General features: G+C 39.2%; 1 protein-coding gene across 1 annotated transcript in view; it reads left to right on the top strand.

The window, feature by feature from the left end:
• The first annotated feature begins 56 nt into the window (after positions 1 to 56).
• The window catches only part of shisa9a (shisa family member 9a), a 101,506-nt gene continuing 80,684 nt past the window's right edge, over positions 57 to 20,878 (top strand). Inside the window, exons 1-2 of the mRNA XM_028476380.1 lie at positions 57 to 708; positions 1,253 to 1,359. Of these exons, the coding sequence (XP_028332181.1) occupies positions 194 to 708; positions 1,253 to 1,359 (622 nt within the window). The 5' untranslated portion in view covers positions 57 to 193. The remainder of the gene's footprint in view (positions 709 to 1,252; positions 1,360 to 20,878) is intronic.

The raw sequence follows: 20,878 nt of genomic DNA, 5'->3' as shown, positions 1-20,878 counted from the left end.
GTCCATTTTTTTTCTTTTTCTTTTTTTTTTTTTAATCCAATCCAGGTTCTGTAACACTGTTTGAACCTTTTTTGGACGCTGGTAGGATAAACAAGATGTCCATCTGCGTGGAGGACCTGGACTCTTTACTATATCATGACCGCGCGCCTTTCTGTCGTTTACTTATTGTCGTGTGAAGTTACACAGCGGCACGATGAGAGGAAAATACTTTATCCATTGCTTCTTGCTGCTTAAACTTATGGCTCTGGTGTGTAAGGCTGACGGAGAGCCGGGACTGCTCGGAGGATTCGTGATGATCGCCACCTCCAATGGCTCCAGGGAGGAGGAGAGCGTGTCCGAGGTGACCCCGCACACGGAGGACAAGTGTCGGGGTTACTACGACGTGATGGGCCAGTGGGATCCTCCGTTCACCTGTAAAACGGGCAACTATCTGTACTGCTGCGGCACCTGTGGATTCCGCTTCTGCTGCGCCTACAAACACTCGCGGCTGGATCAGAGCACCTGTACCAACTATGACACCCCTTTATGGATGAAGACCGGACAGCCTCCCTACAAGAACATGAACAAGATCCACGACAGCACCAAAGACAAGACTAACTTAATTGTTTACATCATCTGTGGAGTAGTGGCCATTATGGCTCTGGTGGGAATTTTCACCAAACTGGGGCTGGAAAAGGCGCACCGACCTCAGAGAGAGAACATGTCCAGGTAGATCCATCACTCCATCATCCATTTATTTCTCTCATTTCTTGGTGTGGTTGTTGACAAAAAATAAATAAATAAATCCAGGCAGTAGTTGTACCAAGCACGCACTGTTCTGCTGCGCGCAATGTGCGCCACTGCATGCGCTCCTACTGTAACTGCATTCAAATGGAAACATTTTATTAGTTTTGTGCGCTTCGGATGCATAGATGTCCACCCTTAGTCTAGCACTTCTTTGTGAGATGGTGTACTATTACGTGAGCGACTCTTATCTCTGAGGAGGGTGGTTTACCTCACTCCAATATGAGGCGGCATTGCGCTTCATTGTACGTTCATCACACTGGAGATCACTTACAAAGCTTACAGCCTACACATTGTGTGTTTGATATATGCGCTATAGTGACTGGAAATCAAACTTAACATCTTCATTCACCGGATCTTTATTTATAATTCAGATGTATTTATTTATTTTTTTATTGGTGCAGTCCAACTGAATAATGAAATGAACCATGTTCCATTCATCTCTGATTCCATCGCTGTGTTTTGGCAGGGCCGTAGCCAGCGTGCTGCAGGGCGGATGTCCAGGTGAACAGTTCCGGGGGGAGGAATCTCTTGGGATGCATTCACAACACTTTGTTTCCAGGGCCACAAACCTGCGTAAGTTTTTCTCCTCGATTCTTCTACTTTTGTACGTTTACTTTTGTGCGTTTTTTTTTCTTGTTCTGTCGCTGTCTCTGAAATTGCAGAACTGTGTGTGTGCGGCTCAGTAAAGTATTTGGAATTGTAGGCAGGCAGGGTCTTATCAAGGTCAGTGAAGGCATCATGTAAGAGTGTTGAAGTTTAAATGAGAATAAAAACCATTTTAGTTTGGGCGGGGCAAAAAAATTTGTAAATAAAAGCAAGATTTATTTTGCAAATTAGAGTTTAAAAAAAATAAATAAATAATAATAATAATAATAATAATAATAATAATAATAAATGCTCTCTTTTTTCCCCCACCACAGTTTTTTTCACGTTCCATCCTTGTGGGTTACCGCAGTGTTTCCCAAACTTTTCTGTCTCATGTACCCCCCGATCCCTCTCTTCAGATTTAACGCACACTAAATATCAATTTTGTGCATTACAATTATTGTATATCAGAGAATACATTTTCCTCAATTTTTAGTAATGTGCATAACATGTTAGTTAGTAGGATATTAAGGCTACAATATTGTTTTTTCCATTAATGCAGTTTATTGTCAAGGGGTGGAAAAACTGTTGGATGAGCATGTACAGTGTCTGAAATAGGCTTAAAAATGACTCAGCATGTTAGAAATAGATTCATCAATGTTTCCACGTACCCCTGGTTGGGCACCACTGGGTTACTGTAGCGCGATGTGAGCCAGCCCCCTCTTTGTTTACATGTGTATACCCTTTGAGTAGGCTATATGTGTGCCACAGGCATGTTTAATTTTTTATTCACACTATGCTGAGATGCTAAGGGAAGAGTTGATAGTTTTTTTAATTGTAATGTTACATGTTATAAAATATGTAGTTACTGTATCTGATTTCAGAAAATTGGAGCTACTGTGAAGGCGCTGTTGCACTTTTGCTTAAACCTGGGTTAAAGCTTGAAATTGTTGAATGACAGAGCCTCATTTACTTTTTATTTTGGGATTGTTCTATGCATTTTAACTCTTGAGGACAATCACAATAACAGCAATAAAGTCGTACTTTTAACAATATATACGATGTCTGCAGACATTTTTAAGTGCATTAAAAAAAAAAAAAAAAAATTGAAAATCGAATCTAACCTCGAATTTTTCGCTCAAACCTAATTTTAGGTGATATTTCCCAAAGAAATACAATATATAACACAGGAAAAACAATAATAGTGTGCTTTTAAATGTACCATTTATTCACTGTTTTTGTCTTGGTCCGTGTCCAAATGATGCAACGGCAAATGGAATATAGAAATAAAAGTGGAAGCGTATGTGTGCATTAGAGAGAAAGTGTGTGTATTAAGGCCTTTTTTTTTTTTTTTTGGAGAAGTGACGGGCTTTAACACAAAGCGAGTGAATGCCGTCTATTTTTGCTGTGTCCCGTGGGATGCTATAGTTCCAGAGCTTCTTTGTGCTTTTAGTACTGAAGATCAAACAGATACCACACACACACACACACACACACACACACACAAACAGAGAGAGAGAGAAGCCAGAGTGGCCAGTACGTGCACACAATACAATACAATACAGAATGTAGTTGACACACAAGCAGTCAGCCTATACAGCACTTTGTGTATCTCGAGCCAAATCTCTCACGAGGGGCATTCTACACAATGTGCTGCACCTGAAGTGATATATACGTAGAAGTAGAACTACTCCCCTTTTTGTCTACCTACGTTATATGTACATTTACTGTATCTTACGTGCCCGACAAATTCTGGAAAGAGGTTGAGAAGGTTAATGACAAACATCTTTGAATTGAATCAAAACATGACATGAGAACACCTTTTGGGATTACATTTATTATAAATAATAAACGAGGTTGATGTCCCACGTTTTAATGTTTTGTGTGTTGCAGCAATAAAGCAGCTGACAAACAATAAATCTTTGGTTGAGAACAGTAGAGCAAACTTAAGATGAATGGAAAAAAAATATTTAAAAAAATGAGAGATAACTTGCAAAAAATTAATTAAAGTTACTCTGAAAATAGACTAAGTAGAGGACACAGTTACATAATTTCATCAAAAGATGTATTTATCCCCCGTTTCCTTTCATGAAGGTCTTTTTTTGTTTCGTTTTGTTCCTCGCAAAAAAATGCAGCGTACTTTTGATGACAGTTGTCTATGAAAATCACATTTTGTTTGTTAATTATTGCAATAAAGTATTAAAAACGATGTTAAATGTACATGAAATGACGTCTTTACTGACGAGGGTTAAAAATCAAAAATCAAATCAACCATTATCTAACTGTATCTTGCAGTTCATCCAAAACGGTACCAAAAAAGTATAACACAGTATATGGTATCTCCAAATGAATTTTCATTTCCTTTTTGTAATGCAAATTTAAAAGGATGGTTACAGCGACTAATCCACTGATCATAAACTAGATTATTATCAAGACATATGGCCCTGTGATGCTTGAATGATGTAATAAGTATACTAAATATTAATAAGTATTATATTGGCAGCAGTGCTCCAGTAAAATACTGTAATATTCAACAGTATCTTTCTGTACTTATAATTACAATACAATACTGTCAACCATTGATCAATATAAAATTGTTCACTCTATATATTTCTGATTACATTTTTTTACAGTAAATCAAATTATAGCTAAATTGTTTTTTTAATAATAAATTACCATATATTTACAGTACATTGACGGTATTTCACCCATAAATATTTATTTCTATCACTATTTATCACCACCACCATTAATGATAAAGACAAGAGATAAAGGTATTATATACTATATCTAACAGTGAGTGAGTGTTTTACAAAAATGGTGTTATCACACAAACAGGAAAAATAACAAGCTGCCTCAGATATGGTTCTAGTTAGTTCTCTGTTTTTTTTTTTCATGTTTTCATGCACCACCAGACCAGAATTTAATAAATATACAGTATCCAGCTGTGCAGAACTTCCCATAATGAGCCAATCTTTACTGACAGCTGTGCTTTAGGAGAAAGACACAGCCCTAGAGTTGTATTGCTGCATTGTATAACAAAGAACTAGTATTCCTGTGTTTTACAAAGATTACAATTTTACAATTTAATTTTTTTGCGCAACTCAAGCAATTATGGGTAAGGGACTTGCCCAACATCAAAATAAAAGGTTTGTCAAAATGTTAAATTCTTTGTTGAAATAAAATAACATCAATGAATTCAATTCATAATAAAAAAAAAAAAAATTACTCAGGCTTTAATAGGGCTCGGCGATCTGGACCAAAACTCATATCACAGTATTTTTTCTCCAAATGGCGATTTACTGTATGATATATGATATGATATTATCTCAATATCTTTAATTCAAACAAGAAGACATAGTCATCAACATCCCCCACCAGAGTGGTTCTCATTATAACTCACAACCTTTTCCTAAATGTCCTAAATCTAAGAATTTAGATCATAAACGGGTTCTAAAAAAGCTGTCCCCTTTGAAGATACCCTGAACAGAGTAAAGAAAAACAGAACAAGTGCAATAACTCCCGAAAAAAATAATTGCGCGCTTCTCATTTTCGAACTCTATCAAGGTATTGATACCCTGAAGCCACACACTGAATTTAGTTATCCTATCTTAAACCCTTTCTGAGAAAAGCTGTCCCCTTTGAAGATACCTCGAACAGAGTAAAGAAAAACAAAACAAGGTCAATAACTCCGAAAAAAAAAGGCGCACTTCTCATTTTCGAACTCCATTGAGGCATTGATACCCTGAAGCCACATCAATTTTGGTTATCGGTTTCTGAGAAAAGCTGTCCCCTTTGAAGATACCTCAAACAGAGTAAAGAAAAACAAAACGTCAATAACTCCGGAAAAAATAATTGCACACTTCTCATTTTCGAACTCCATCAAGGTATTAATAACTCAAAGCCACACATTGAATTTGGTTATCCTATCTTAAACATCTTCTGAGAAAAGTTGTCCCCTTTAACTCAAACGGATGGATGGAGCTCAAACCTTATTATCCCCCTTCCACACTTTGTGGTGGGGGATAATAAAGTCTGACCAGAAAGACAATTCAGGGTTAAATTTGAAAAATGCCACACAGGCACATTTATTAACAAACAGCTGCAAAAAAATGTGCCACTTTTGTCTTTTTCTCCATAAGGGACAGCATGTGTGAGTGAGTTCTGCAGTGTGGCTTGTTTAGGGGAAGGTCTGGGTTAGGACGTACTTAGAAATCCATCTGACTGTGCTTTTTAATGCAGTTCTGAGAAGTCGTAAAAGCAGCGACTCCTAAAACAAGTGTTATAAAACAAAAAATGTTGATAAAGGCGATATTGTGATTTTCTATATTGCCAAATTAGAAAACGCCATATATCTTGAAACTCAATATATCGCCCAGCCCTTGGCTCTTAGTATAGCTACATTTATGATCTCTAAAACAGCGCCATGGCAAATGTGTCATGATAATAACATATATAATAGATAGAAACCCCAACCTTCATAAACTGCTGAGCTGAAATCAGTACAGTACTGCGGTTTATGGTATCATTTTTAAAAATACTTTACTCATTAACAGTTGGGTGTAGAAATGTAACAAAATACTTTACTTCTTTTAAAACATACTAAAATTTACGTACATTTACTGATTAAGAAATATACAGTAACGTGAGTACTTGTAATCCATTACTTTCCCCTCTGGATGTGCATAAACAGGATGTCACATCGGCAGATTCTGATACCTTTGCTTCTTTAGAGCTTGTTTGTGGCCAAGTGTCTCTCTGGATTTGAATGTATCAACAGGTATGAACAGAGCACATCAGACAGAATATTTGACAACATACCAGGGTCCCCATGCACGGTCATGAAATTCCTGGAAAAGTTCTGGAATTTGAAGAAACGATTTTTCAGTCTTGAAAAGTCATGGAATAATTTACCTGTTTTCGAAAAGTTTTGGAAATATGGCCTATTTTATTTTTATGTCTAAAATCCAACCTTCGCGATTACTATGGGACGTTAGGCAAGTCTCTTTAAGCCTGACCACTTGCGTTGTACATCACTTTGGATGAATGTGTCTGCTAATTAAAATTGTAATCTTATCGTAATCGTAGTTGTTTAATGTTACATCCAATAGCTGATGCATCGTTATTTAAAAAATACAAAGTGTTTAAAGTTCCGGACCCGGAAATCTGAATATAGTTCCGGCACTTCCTGTGCGCGTGCGCATTTCCTTCACTGCCGGACCTGTTCTGCCTAAGCGTTATGTGCCTGTGTTATCACCGTGTTAGGATGGCTTAGTGGTCTAAGGCACTAGACTCAAGGATTCTACCTTCCACTGATGATCGAATCCCGCTTTTGACATATTTTTTTTTCTGTTTTAACATATGTAACATGGCAAATTCCTCCTTTTAAAATAAAAATAAGAGAAAAAAAAGAAACATTTTAGGGTATTTCAATTTGTGTGTCGATTATGTTTTGTTAAAGAGTTATTGATGCTGGAAGTCCGAATCTTTGAATATCTGCCAACTTTACCGAACAGTGTTACGGTCCAAATAGTATCCAGATAAACTGGTGACTGGGTGGACTTTTGCTCCCGGTCCGGACATAAAAAGAAGCAACGCATAAGTCACATCACTAATGAATTGAAATGTTATTAATACATAAATAAATAAAAACCAAAATATGGATGTTACGTAAAACATGCACATGATATGTGGAACCAGAGGTGGTGTAACGAATCTGCTTGTGCTCCTCGTTTCTTGTGATCAACTTCCGTGTGCGTTGATGGCTGCTGTTTTATATATATATTATTTTTAACGTGCAAAATAAACATTTTTACTGCCCTCAAAAAAGCTGTAATTGTTTTTGCAAAAGTGTCAAATGGTAGAAGTTCTAACATCTATTGTTCCTCACACCAGCCTCACAGTCAATAGTCAGTCACCAGTTTATTTGGATACTAATTTAACATTGTGAAACAACACATAAACGTGAGCAGCTTTTTGGGAGCTAAAACATCCACACACTGAATGAAAACAGGAGCAGGATCAGAAAACTGCTGAAATAAATCCTAAACAGTAATATTGTGTGGAGACTTGGTTCAGAACCTGGGCAAGAAGGTGCAGCGGACTTCAGTTCTCGCTCTAATGTCCCCGTAAATATCACACAAACAGAACAAAAAAAAAAAAAAACGTTGCTTATCTGGTTTTTGGTTTTTCTGTATTTCTGTTTAGGTTTTAAATCAGTAAAATAAAACAAACACTGTTTATTTGTTATTTTGATTTGGTTTTAAAACGGAAGGGTTAGGGTTAAGGTTAGGGTTAGGGCTAAATAAAACTGACAGAACTATAGCTAGAAGGACACGGGTCTGCAGTGACGGAACTACCGGCATTCGGTTTACTGCACATGCACACAGGAAGTGCCGGAACTATAGTCAGGATTGTCTGAGGTCCGGGTCTTGACCAATAGCAACAGCTTAAAAAATATTGCAAAATTAGTGTAGAAAGCAATTGCGCCATTGTATGATGCTATATGATAGATAAGTGATGGACACATTTACCACATTTTTGCTACTAAGCATGGCACACTGTCAGACCTCTGTTACACTACTACACTGGAAAGGCCCACTCATTTTTGTGCTCTAATGCTCTCTAATAGATCTTAAAATAAGTGATGGAAGTTTGGTAAAATGTTTTGGAAAAGTTTGGAAAAATAATTGTGAAAAAAGTGTAGGAACCATGACATACAGTTTTGATCAGTTCCTTTCAAAGAGTTGGATAACTCTTTCTGATTGTGTAAAATAAACCGCTACTGTACGTAACGGTATCCATAGCCTACGATGTGGTGATATAACACCCCTCAGCACGCACACACAGATACACCATCGACCATGATAAGAGCACATCTCATGCAAACAGGGACGAAAGGTTGAACTCACAAAGATTACCTCATTTTTTTTGAAAATGTGATAGCGTGAAGTAGAATTCTGCACTTTCATCCGGTGTCAGGGTCTGTTTAACTTTCTTCCACACCTCACTGTGGGCGAGAGGAGATAGCACGGTGGCCTATCACCAACGTGGCCACAGCTCTGGAACAGCCATTATTATTTGCAATGTGGAACCTGCTCCCTTAATCCCCATTATCCTCGGGCTCCTGGGTAATCATGTGGAGTGTTATTAACCTCTATGATCTGGCACAATCCCCTGCAACGGCCATCTGATTGGTTTACAGGTCCTTCTTTCCGTGAGCAAACTTTGAGGGAGAAGAGGTTAACTGAATGAGGAATGGACGGATGTGGACGTGCTATTTCTATTTTTTGCAATGTATCAGCAGAAAAACATAGATTGGGAAGCACAAAGTGATGTAAAGGACAGATGGTGGAAGAAGAGAAGAAGACTGAAGAAAGCATTAATTGCAATGTAAGAAGTACTTTTTGGCCCAGAAGGACCAGTTGGAAAGTGGATGTTCAGATATAGTGAAGGACTGCTGGAAAGAGATTTAGTGCCAAGTAAGTATTGACTAAAACTTACAGTAACATATTTCTCTATCATTAGCATCCATACATTTGATCTGGGCAGCCTCTGCTACTAATAAATGAATAGCCCAAGTGCTGGAGCTTAGGGGTTCACTAAAAATAAATCAAAATAAAGTTGTGGGGTGTTATTAAAAGATGCACAGGTAAAGTGCATCACTGAAATTAACATGTAAAGGCAACATCTCTGACATTATTAGGATTTGTGCTCAGTTTTCCACTTCTTATATCACATGATGGCAGATATTTTTTATCTCAAATTGTTGTCCGAATTGAGAAGAGCCAGATGAGATGAGCCAGAAGAGCCAGATGCCCACTGGACGCGTCCCTGGTGAGGCGTTCAGAACACGTCGCTCCGGAAGGAGACACGGAGGAACACCCGAAACACGCTGGAGAGACGATGTCTCTCGGCTGGCCTGGGAACGCCTCGGGATCCCACCGGAGGAGCTGGATGAAGGGGCCGGGAGAGGGAAGTCTGGGCCTCACTGCTAAGGATTCTGTCCCCGCGACCCGGCAACGAATAAGCAAAAGAAAATGGATGGATGGATGGATGGATGGATGTTGAACAAACTCTCAATTATTCCAAAATCTGGCAAATATTCCTTTACTCAAAGCAGCTGACACCATATTGCCAGGCGTTTCAGATGATTTTCACAGATTTCTTAAGACCCACAGGATATTTTGTACTATGACAATCTGAAATCTGAAACCATATACTGTTTAATCTCTACTTTCATCAGAAAAAATAATTTTGTTTCTAGCTTGTTTCGTTTTTCTGTAATTAGCAGTTGAATAGAGGCAAGTTTCAGACAAATTGCCAGTTTGTGACAAAAAGTTGAGAAAAATGGCTTTTTCTGAAAAAATCAAACATTTGTTTGCTTTAGTGACACCTCAACATTGGTTTCCTACTAGAAAACTACAAAAACAACACTGAGACCGGGCTTTTGATGGCAAAATTATTGTTATTTTGCTATCTGGGTCAGAATTGAATGGTTTGCTTACTGTATTTTGGCGTTCCTCCAAGTCTCTCCCCCCGTCAGTCTGCACACACGCAACTTCCTCCTTCTCCCGGACATGCCGAGTCTCACCGCTTGTTTTCTCTCACCAATGTGACACTCAATAGTCCACTTAGTTCTACACATGCCTGGCAGTGTAATGTTTAGTAGCATTTGTTTGTTACACCCAATTTAAAAAGTACCATAAAATCTATTTATTTCAATGCAGATTTTTTCAAATAAACATATTTCAAGTGTAAAGTTTCAAAATACTCATAAAGTTTTTTCTTCAGAATTGAAATAAGAAGAGATAAATGTATTACACCAGTGATTTTCAACTCATTCAGAGGAGCATTTCCTTCACTCTAAACCACTAATAATAGATATTAGTGTCATCGTTAACTAGCTGCATAATTGTAGAGATGTTGATGATCTTTCCGTCAAGCTTTCCATCAGCCCTATAGACATAAGAGCATTAATGGTGGCAGAACTCATTTGTCTGAGCAACTGCCACCTTTTCATACACAGAAAAATGACATTTAATGAGGCAGAGGTTTTCAAGATGGGACTGAATGCAGTCACCCCGATAATAGCTAACAAGCTTTGAGAAAACCTGTCAAGACAAACGAGGCGTTTGGTTTTCATTCTAATTTCTTCTAAATGGACAACAAATGTAAAATTGTTATTAAAGAGATTAGAGCTAATCAGAAAAGCTGCTGAGATACTAATCCTTTGTCAAATGGCCATTAGCACAGACATTTGGATCCAGTGTTTGCCAACTTTCTGATTACATTTTTTAAGAATTAATAAAACTAGTACAGAGCCCGTTGGAAGTATGTATTCGCGTGGGAGTTTAAGTAGAGTTTCCAATTATGGCCAAATGAGTATGTGTTTGAAGGTTGGATGTACAAAGAGGTGTACATACTCTGTAGTGTTATAAATGGGTTTATTTGTGGGTGCAAAGTAAAATAGTGTGTGTGATTTCCCTGGTTTAATTCTATGGGACATGCGCATGATAAATTATAAATAAAGTTTGCACCAATGCAGCGGTTTAGATAGAATCTGATCAAAGACACACATTCGTACAAATAAAACTATTTATTAATAAAACATTAGTGCAGGGGTGCTTATCTTGTGTGTGTGCGTGTGTGTGTGTGTGTGTGTGTGTACGTGTATGATGGGGTGGATCACTTCTAAATTAATGCACACCAGTCCATTGCACGTACCTGTCTAACTTTCACTAAACTTAACTAATCGAGGTAGTTAGGTGTAGTGGCAGGTGTGGCGTGACGGAAGCGGCAGTAATCAGGTGACCTTCACTATCGATCACCGTCTACATGACATGTAAACACAGTAAGTGTGTGTGAGTGTTGAGTGTTGTATCCTGTCCAATCACAGCAATGATCTGACACAGACACTACAGTCACCACCACTCCATGGACAGGTGTCATGGCACAGACTGTAACCGGACTAAATGGTGGTCCGTTATGCACTCAACACACACACACACTTAGTGACGTGCACGCGTGTATATGCCTGCACGTGTAATATTTTTTTCTAAGTGTTTACATGTCACGTAGACGGTGATCGATAGTGAAGGTCACCTGATCGCTGTAGCTTCACTCACGCCACACCTGCGTCTACATGTGACTGATATATTCATGTTTGTTAGGTGCACATCCAGGTGTGGCGTAGGTGTGCATACACTTTAATGTGTATTGTGCCCGTGTACCCATTCTAAGTCAATGGAAAATGGTCAGACGTGCAGGCGCAGGGTACGCGTTCGTTTACGCGTTCGTTGGACTGGTGTGCATTAATTTAGAAGCGATCAACCCTCCCATGTGTGTGTGTGTGTGTGTGTGTGTGAAAATATGTACAGAATAATGCAAAGGAGATAATCACACCACTATGCTGGTTAGAAAGCATATAGCTCGTGCGCTACATGCGCGCCCAAGATATGAGTTTTGATCCATATCACCCTGCCCTATCGACCTTAGAGACTGGCAGATGAGCTACGAAAGTACAGACACCTTTAAATATCTTTGGAAAAGGATTACAGAGAAGACCTAACGATTGTGGGAAATGTAGGATTTTGCTGGAAACTACTATGCGCCGGCGTTGCGCTCGAGTATGTGAGCTCTGAGGAGAGCGGACAGTTCGCCAGGAGTCCGCTTTGCAGATGACCGCCTGAGTAGTCATCAGGGCAGTGGTGGCCTCGTGGTTTAGGAAGCCGGCTTGTCATTGGAGGGTCACCGGCTTGAATCTCACCTGGGTCATCACTGTGGGATATTGAGCAAGTCCCTTAACCCTAATCCAACTGCTCATTGGGCGCCTGAAAATGGCAGCCCACTGCTACCCCTCGGGGAAAATGCAGAGAAGAATGTCACTACGGTGACTAATAAAGTATACACTATTATTATGTTTGAGCCTTAAGTGGCAAATGGACCCAAAAATGCTTTATATCCTCCTCAGCTCAGAGTCTAACTTCTTTACCTTTCCTCAACCTAATTATCCATATGAACTTAGACCCCAGTAAACTCTGTTGTATTTAGGCTGTGGTGGTATACAGGGGACCAGCATCAACCAATAGCAGACATTCACACAAAAAAACATTTGTTTTTGAGTCGCTGTCCGATTGTGTGTAATAATGGTGGAGTGTTCTAAGTCTTTTTCTTGGAGTCAGCTGGTAAATCTCCTAAACCTCCTGACTCTGAGGTTGGCCACAACAATGTAGAGCAGCTAAAAATCATTCTAGTGCTTTTCACATCTTTAGCTTCTTTCTCCCTCTTCATCCAGCTCACTCAACTCACCTGAATGACAACTTGTCTTCTTTAGTAATCAACCTAGTATAGAAGCCCTTAGAGATCACTCACTCCTTGTTAGGATACCGTCACACCTTGCCTGACTTTTCAGCACTTTCTCTCGGTTCTGTTTCATGATTAGACTTCCTGACTTCATCTCTTCTCCATCTCTGCTTCGGTAAACCAAACTGCCTTCCTCCACTGACCACGTCCCCTGATCCTGACCCTCGTAACTGGATTAGTTTCTGCCTCTGGCCATGTCTACTTGTCTTTGCCCCGGTTAACTTAACTGCTTAGTACTGCCTTTAAACAGGAACATTGCTTGTTTGACTTGTTGAAAGTTCTCCCACCTTCTATACTAGAGACCTGGGTTTAAATCCCACTCTAGGCACTCTAATCATTGAACTAGTTTTGAACCACCATTTGTTACTTTTGCTAAGGCCTTCAATACAGACATAAACCATTTTTGGTGTGACTGTGTTGTAATTGAGTCATGCCACACCCCTATTGACAATGATTAAAACATTACTCTACTGTTTTTACAAGTTTGGCCTAAAATCCTTAAAGTCCATGTAAAGCAAATACACCCATTTTCTTCAAAACACACTAAATAGGTCATAAATGTGTTCCTTAAAGCATGTACAAAGCCATTCAACCATTTAGAATGTATTTGTGGAGCTAGGCTTCAAAATCTGTTTCAAATTTCTGTGTTCAGGATTTAATGGGCGTGTCAGAAATCATAGCCGCGTTACGTAATGGAGCCATCATTAGCATGAACTCGAACCATTTTTTTTTTTAGTTCCTTTTATACAGAGAGAAACGGGAGCAGCTAGCTCAGACAGCGTCAATATGTGAGTCCTCGTCCTACAGTACATGATGGCGGCGCCCTTCCCGCGCGTGGCCGTGGTTCCAGCGCCTCTAACTGACACGCCCCCAGCGTTTCAGAGCAGAGAGAAGTGCTTGTTTTTCCATGATTTTAAGACCAAATTTTATATACTTAGCAATTTTTTTTTTTTAATCTTTCAAAATTGGCTCAGTGGTCAATGACACGTTTCTGTGGTGTGACAAACTAATAACACACATTTATTTCTGCTTTACACAGACTTTAAAATGTACTTATTATAAATCCATGTCTAACAAAATGCATTATTATGCACCATATTCATCAAATTACCTTTTAAAAATGGGACTACTTTACAGTTTTTGAGCTTGTGTTCCGCCATCTTGAAAGGACTTCAGGGTTTGTGTGTCCTCAACAGTCTCTAATTACTCGCTAACTTCAGCCACCAGAGTATCACGCATGTACTGTTTAAGGGAGAGTAAAGGTCCCTTAGGATAGCTCTTCTTCTTTGATTCATTGTCTACTATGAATCCGCAGAGTTGGAATTGTCGCCCCCTGCGGTCACAGATCTTTTTCGGGTGACAACAGTTTTTATTCTCTTTCGGTAAAAAAAAAGAAAGAGGTTTACATTGGCATCTTTAACTTTTCCTGGTTTTTTTGAGCAACCAAAAGCAGCACACGTTGTCATTTTGACTGAAAAAGCTGCTAAATGATCTAAAAAGCAGATTGAATGCTTCACTCCAGTAGAACATAATGAGATGTTTACAGGCAGTGGGGCCGTGTGACATCATCAATCACGTGATTTCAAGATGGTGGAACACAGGCTCTAAAACTGTAAAGTAGTGTGAAGTACATTTCAGTCAGGACCGCTTTAGTCAAAATAAATGATTTATTTACAATAAATGTGCATTAGGATTTATATAGTGCGTTTGAGCGCTTTACATGGATTTGCATGCAATCGTATATTTGGCGGTATGGGTCTATTCCGGGACCCCCTTGCCCTTTCTACAAGCTTATTTGGAATGCCGGAGGTAGGGAGAGCACTCCTCCCTGACCTTCCCCGAACCCTAGCTAAAGGCTAAAGCAAGGAGAGTGGTTAGCAAAAACCCCCTGGAACAGATCAGAGCATATGTTAATGACAAAAAAACTGACACCCAGTTAGTTGGATACATACTGACCTCAAGGAGTTGGGGCGGAGGTGGGTTCCGAGATGCTTGCTGAGGTGGTAATAGGCAGCTGTCGTGTTTTAAGTAGTGCTTCTTGTATGCTTTGACCAATATGGAGCCAATCTGGGCCGTTGGTTGATTGGAGGTGTGGCTGGCTTGACGTCCGCGGCCTGCCTGAACTAACGCTATGCTCAATTTTAGGTCAAACTTGTAAAAACAGTGGAGAATCCCTTTAAATTCCCTCGAGCTTCCTCGTTTTTTTCCTGTTAATATTGCATGTAAACCTGTGCAGAATGTAGGCCTACATTTTCACGTAGTAAAAGAAGCAGTATGGTCTTACCCTCTAATTCCTTACTGTTTTTCTTCATACCTGTACTCTTGCACCACCAGAGTTGTCCTTTAATTTTGTTGTACATTATGTAGGATGACAATAAAAGCCTTCTATTCCATTCCTTCTATTCTGTTGCCCTTCCTTCTTCGTTCTTAATAATCACTTCAATTACTTGCAGGAAGTTGCCCATCATGCATTTGACAGGTAATTATGTGTGCAGCATGTTTGCAGCTTCTGTGTCCACATTTCCATGCGTGCCCTATAACCTGTGGTCCGCTCCAGCACAATCTTGAGTGTGATGTAGAATTCTCCACTCACTGTTCATCTTTTATTAATCTCATTTACATTTGACTAAAAGTAATAGCCTTATCCAGCCCTTGCAGACAGTCATGAGCTAAGCAGACAGACATCCCATCTGTGTGTTTGAACAGGTGGTTATCAGCATCACTCGTGTGTAATTAACGGTTACACTGACTCCTCCTAATGCACTATTCTAATTAAGGAGTCAAGCCATGTGCAAATATTGAAAATATTGTTTGCTAATTTCCACACAATCATTTCATTATCAATTAGGATAAGCTGTAAACTGTCTATTGGGGTTTTTATTATCAGTTTTGCCACCGCGGAGTCTCTAGTATCTATTTTTTTATTGCATTTGCAGATTTAGTTGAAAAAGTGTTGAGAAAATATGGTTAACAATTCATTTATTAGTTTATAATCTTTTTTTTTTATACAGGTAGTCCCACTGTGTCAATACAACATTTAAAAATTAAAGACATGTTAAGTGAAACAAAGATTCATACAAAGTCAGCAGAACAGGTAGATACTAAAAATAGAAACAGTTTGACAGTGAAGACCCCAATGAAAAAGACAACTTTAGATTTAATTCATTTTGATCAAGGCCCATCTCGGTGCTGTTCATCCAATAAGCAGCCAGTGCAAGGCTTTGAGTAAAAGCTTCTCCAATCAGAGGCGTGTACCCCACATGGACTATCAGTCTGTGTTTGAAATGGCACACTATATACATACGTCATCCATTACATTGACGTTGGGGCAACGCTGGGACAACGCGTCAATGTAATGGATGACGTCCACGCAAAACGTGCGCGCCAATGCATCGTCCAACCAAAACAAAGATGGCGGCACCGGAGATTAACTAACACGAGTGGCTCCTCCGAGCTTGAAAAGTGCAAGGCAGTGAAGGCACGCACTCGTTCATCAAAGGTATCTGTTCCCCGTAACCCTCATCCTTTATCCTCGGTGTGAACGGACGGCAGCGCGTCGACGGGACAAGGAGGATACACCTGCCGTGAAATCAGCAGCAACAGCAGCAGCAGCAGCAGCAGCTGCACGCACATTTACAGTACACACCACTGTGATACGCAAGTAGTCCATCCTGATTTGTAAATTAAACACAATGTATGTTTGCTGTACACATAGGCATCTATTGGAGTTTTTCCTTTGAAGTCTGACCTTTTACTTTCCCCTTAAACACACACACACACACACACACACACACACACACACACACACACACACACACACACACACACACACACACACACACACACACACACACACACACACACACACACACACACACACACACACACAATTCTTAAGGTAAAAGGAAAGTTTATTTTAATGCTACTTCAGACTCTGAATGCATTAGTTTGTACTTTTATATTCTTACTTGAACTTTATTTTGGAATTTTGAGTTGAAGAGCAATAAACGTATATTGCAATGTAAAGGAATTTATGTTTTTTTTTTTATTTTAGATATGTAAATCAACATGTATAAATTACTTTTAGTCAATTAATGGGGAGAATCGAGTCGAATCGAACTGAAAAAATGAATCGTTAGATTAATTGATGCATTGAAAAAACTATCGCCAGATTAAAAAATAATTGTTTATCTTAGCCCTACTGTCTACTATATACTATAAGTATGATTAGGATAATGACTGTTCCCACTAAAGTATACTTCCAAGTCTCCTAAGACCTGCGACCCTAACCCTAACCCAAACTTACGACAACAAACGTTAGCACACTGAGGCTAAATATCTCCACCTCTGAAAGTTCTGAAAACATTTTAAGCGAGAAAGTGACCAAGCAGAATATCAACATGTGGTCATTTTAACCATAAAACTTGGGTGTATACATTTCATTGTGACATTACGGAGATTCCATATTGTCCGCCATTTACTACCAACGAAACTTCCGATTAACTTCAAAACAAGAGCCCTATTTACAAAAGCGTTAAAAAACTGATGGAAAACAAGAAGAGATGCTTTTGTTTTGAAAGGGGGAAGTTTGATTTTTAGCTTGCCCCATGATGCATTGCATTCGCTTGCAATTGATTATGACTAGTGTGCCCACCGTGCAAATTCACTGATGGTTCATTTAAAACTAAAACTTCATCAGGTGCAGCAGTATTTACCTCTAATAAGTACTAACTATAGCTGTCATATTTATTTATCTTTGTGAGTTTTAATCCTGGAAAGTAAATCAGATTTGAGATGCAACTCATCTTCGACTAGTAGAGCTGCAACTTATTTTCAAAATCGATTAATCGGTCAATAAATTAATCGCTTAATCCAATTTTTTTAAAACACAGTTTATCTATAAAGCACATTTAAACCCTGCTTAAGTTGATTAAACTGAAGTAAAAATGTCTCTCACGCACAAACAAATGCACACACACACACAAACACTTGTGAGCGCACACAAACAAATACATGTGCGCACACACACAAACACTCGTGTGCGCACACACACAAACACTCGTGTGCACGTGCACAAAAACTTGTACACGCACACACAAACACTTGTGAGCGCACACAAACAAATACTTGTGCGCGCACACACAGACACTCGTGGTACGCGCACACACAAACACTCGTGAGCGCGCACAAACAATAACGCTTGTGCGCGCAAACACTCGTGGTATGCGCACACACAAACACTCATGAGCGCACACAGAAAAACTTGTACGCACAAACACTCGTAGGCCCATCCAGTTTTCTCGAGGCCCACCCACAATCAAAATCCTCAGAGATGTTTGAGGGCACAAGTATACCAGTACAAAAGCCTGTGTGTGGATAGCGATGACCAGTTAACCAAAGAACACAGAATGCCGTGGGTGAGGTATTTTACAGCCAGTTCTGAATCTTAATGATCCATGGTAGACTGCGTCCAGCATCTGTAGAGAACTGGCAGACAATGTCTCCATAGTCGATCGCTGGAAGGAAAGTGGCAGCTACAATTTGTTTCTTAGCAATACTGGGATTTATTTCTAATAAAAGAACCTTCAATTTACCTTCAATTTCTTCAAAAGATTTTCAATGTTAGGCTTAAAAGAGAGATTTACATAAGTATTTGTAAGATACAATAACAGGCTTACAGTCTGTGTGATACACATTTAAGCATTATAAGTTCATTTAGTCTCCCATACATGTAAATGTGTTATGGTGGGTAATATGCTATGTAAAATCCTTTGTAATCTGTAGCTATTTCCACACGATTCTCTTTTTATAGCCAGTTTCTAATAGTGGAGAACAGCTTTAATCTTGTGCTGCTGATTATATAGAAAATATATTCTTCTCAGCAGTGTTCTGGGAATAAACAGTGCTGGGAATTCATGTTTTTATGTGCTAATTCTGGCATTTTGTTGACACCGTTGCCTCACAGAAAGTTAGAGTTTGAATCTAAGCTGGGATGTTCTCTACGGATGTGTTCTGCAATTTTGTTTTTATGTTTGTATGTTTATGGGTACGACTTCCTGTGAAGTTAGTGACTGCAGTTCTTTTGACAATACTTGTCAAACCATGTCATAACAGTAATTCACACGTGTGGTCTTATCAGGTATTATTGTAAAAGGCTTGAAATGTAATTGAATGTTTTGCGTGTACAGCACTTGACTGTATGTGTAAGTTCAGCCTTCACTAATTTCATCACACACAGAGGTAATAATTAAACTCCTAATCATAGGGTAGCTATTGAGACTCTAAATTATGATGTCTTGGTGCTTTCTCCCATAATTTGGTTCTACGGAGGATGTAAAGGTACACGTTTTCTGCTAGTGTGATCTTTTTGTGCCCAGTGGCACTGCCTTTCGGTTTTGACTTTGTTTTAGGTCATGTTTTTTTTTTTTTTTAGTTTCTGATGATTTCTGATTGGATTTCTCCCTGTCTCTCTATCTTTGTTTTAGTTAGAGATCCTTGTTGTTTATTGTGAGTGTGTACAGTAACTGAAGAGAACATGAATAGATATCCCTCTTTCTCTCTGGTGTCTCACAGGTGAAGCCTATTTCATTGATTACCCTCGCTTCTTAAGTGTTTCAACACTTTTTAGGCTGCATCCGAATAGTCCCTCCTATCTCCTTTCCTATCCAGTTTTCCTTAACCCCTGGAAGTGTTAAAGTGTCGGCCATGATAAGGAGCATTCCTATTCTCTAAAAGCTAAGGAAAGCAGGCACAATGCTTCCTTTATAACCTCCTTTAGTCTAGGAAACACTGATGCATCCTTTACCAAAGGAGACTGGATAATGCTGACCCACAATTCCTTGCGGCGACAACATTTAAAGGCACCCGCTCATATGAGCGTTCACGGAAACTCACAAAAGCTGAAAAGGGACACAGATTATGTAAATTACCGCAATGATATTATGTAAATTCAGGCAATAATATGCCTGAAAGAATAATCTAAAAGCTATATCTTATAATATGCAACCATACACGCATTGCTGTCTTAAACAAATTGCACTTCTTGTAGTGTTGACCTTTGACAACATGTGCAGACAAAGTAAGAAGAAGAAGAAAAAAAAATGATACACAGCCATATTATCAGATTATAACTGACGTAAAACAGACACACTGTTGTTCAATAAAAATGTACAAGAGACATTTTTAGCCACATTATGTTATTTTCAACATATTTCATATTTCTGAGTAGAAGGTGAGTGTAAGCCAGTGTTTCCCAACCTTTTCTGTCTCATGTACCCCCGAGGCCTTTCTTCAAAATTAGGAGAACCTCTTTGTCACTCCAATTCAGTAACCTTTTTTGTTTTATTTACATGTTGTTAACATGGTCTCTGAAATCTCCTACAGCTTGAAAATGTCACCCTGTACGTTGTATATCAGAGAAAATATTTACCTCCATTTTTAGTAATGTGCATAACGTGTTAGTAACAATTTAGTAGGATATTAAAGGTGCAGTCTGCAACTCTTATAAAAGTGACTTTTTGTCATATTTGCTAAAGCTGTCACTATGTAAGAACAGCTTTACATCAAACTAGTGTGAAAAAAACAGACTCATTGAGTCGTCCTGCTGCTCCTGCAGCCTTTGACCGATTGCCAGAATACACCGCGACCGAGCAAAAAGAACCAATCAGAGCCAGGATTGTGTTTGATGGACTGTCTGACAGCTGTTGCTCACAGGCCCCGCCTCTTTCCCGGGCTGGAGCGCCGTCTTTTTTACAGTGTATGGTCTGGAGGAGTAGAAGATGGAATTGGTGGCTTTTCTGCTTGAAAGCTCATTACTGCTGCTGATTTACATTGTTTGATTTGTAATTGTTACACTTGAACTCTGTGGAGCATGTGTTGTTTGTGTGCGTGCAGCAGCCTCCATTTGGGCTGCTGTAAGTGATACCGTGTTGTTGCGCTGGTGCTGCTGATAGATTGGTGTGTGCACATTGAGAGAGAGAAGCGCTGCAGTAATATGCTTTTAACAGAGCATGTTATATTACTGTGATGTTGCTGTTGGGCTAACGTTAGCTTGTTAACTTCTCTGAGGGAGGGACTTTGGAAAGTTTGGAGGCAGGGCAAGAGAGCAGCAGGGAGGGAGGGGGAGAGAGGGATCTGATAGTTG

Source organism: Gouania willdenowi, chromosome 19 (genome assembly GCF_900634775.1).
Source record: "Gouania willdenowi chromosome 19, fGouWil2.1, whole genome shotgun sequence".
NCBI classification, from domain to species: domain Eukaryota; kingdom Metazoa; phylum Chordata; class Actinopteri; order Blenniiformes; family Gobiesocidae; genus Gouania; species Gouania willdenowi.
This window is presented reverse-complemented; position numbering and strand designations above follow the sequence as displayed.